This window comes from Aureococcus anophagefferens (assembly GCF_000186865.1).
Source record: "Aureococcus anophagefferens unplaced genomic scaffold AURANscaffold_1035, whole genome shotgun sequence".
Lineage (NCBI taxonomy): Eukaryota > Pelagophyceae > Pelagomonadales > Pelagomonadaceae > Aureococcus > Aureococcus anophagefferens.
In genome coordinates this window covers 108-1,033 of record NW_008706218.1, presented here as the reverse complement: position 1 = coordinate 1,033, position 926 = coordinate 108, and the positions used below count along the sequence as shown (strand labels likewise).

Below are 926 nucleotides of genomic sequence, written 5' to 3'. Positions count from 1 at the left end.
CGTCTCGACGGGCACGTCGTAGGCCGTGCCGGGCAGGCGCGCCAGCGCCTCCTCGGCGAGCTGGCGCAGAGCCGGTCGCAGTGCTCGACGTAGGTGCGCTGCGGCGTCGACTTGCGCCGGATCGTCGTGAGCAGGGCCTTCATGGCCAGGCTGTCGAGCACGACGGCGTTCGAGTGGGCCAGCTTGCGCTGGTAGCCCGACAGCTCGTTGGGCTGGCGCTTGAGGGCGGCCAGCACGACGCAGCCCTCGCCGACGATGCCGAGGCACGCGGACCCCTGCTTGACGGCCTCCATGGCGTACTCGACCTGGAGGAGGCGACCCTGGGGGCTCCACACCGTCACGTCCGTGTCGTACTGGGAGCGGAACATGGTCGCGGACGCGGGGGCGGCTCAGGCGCCCCGGTTCCCCTGCGCGCGCGACGACTTGGCCGTCGAAAGGCGCTCACTCGAGCAGGCACAGACCGCGAGCGTCTCGTGGGCGCCAGATTTTGCCCCGGCGGCGACCCGGCGTCGTCGCCGCGCGCTGGCGCAGGCGCGCGCCGATCCGGACCCCTAGCACCCACACGGACCCATCCTCCGGAGTGTGCACAGCTCCTGCCGACCAACATACCCAGTAGGTTTTAAACACGCCGCGTCACCCCGCGGCCTCGCGCGCGGCCTCGTCGGTGAGGTACCGGAGGATCGCCTCCGTGCCCGGCCCGTCGACGTCGTCGTCGTCGCCCGCGAGGACGCCGCGGAACGCGTCGAGGGCGCCGTCGTCGCGGTCGACGAAGCGCAGGCTCCGGTCCGGGTCGCCGGCGTCGCCGTCGAAGAGCGCCGCGCGGTCGCCTGGGCAGGACAAGGGTGATTCAACGTCGCTTCAACGTGAGTGTTCCGCGCGCGCGCGTTCCGGGAAAAGCATCCACGCTTCGAGACCGTTCCGAGAGA

The 926-nt window shown here is 71.7% G+C and overlaps 1 protein-coding gene across 1 annotated transcript; it reads right to left on the bottom strand.

Moving 5' to 3' along the window:
- Positions 1-215: 215 nt before the first annotated feature.
- AURANDRAFT_35520 (hypothetical protein) lies at positions 216-368 on the bottom strand (the record flags this gene model as incomplete). Its single annotated transcript, XM_009044916.1, has 1 exon — positions 216-368. A coding segment is annotated over one exon (153 nt), but the record flags the coding sequence as incomplete, so codon positions are not given.
- Positions 369-926: the final 558 nt, after the last annotated feature.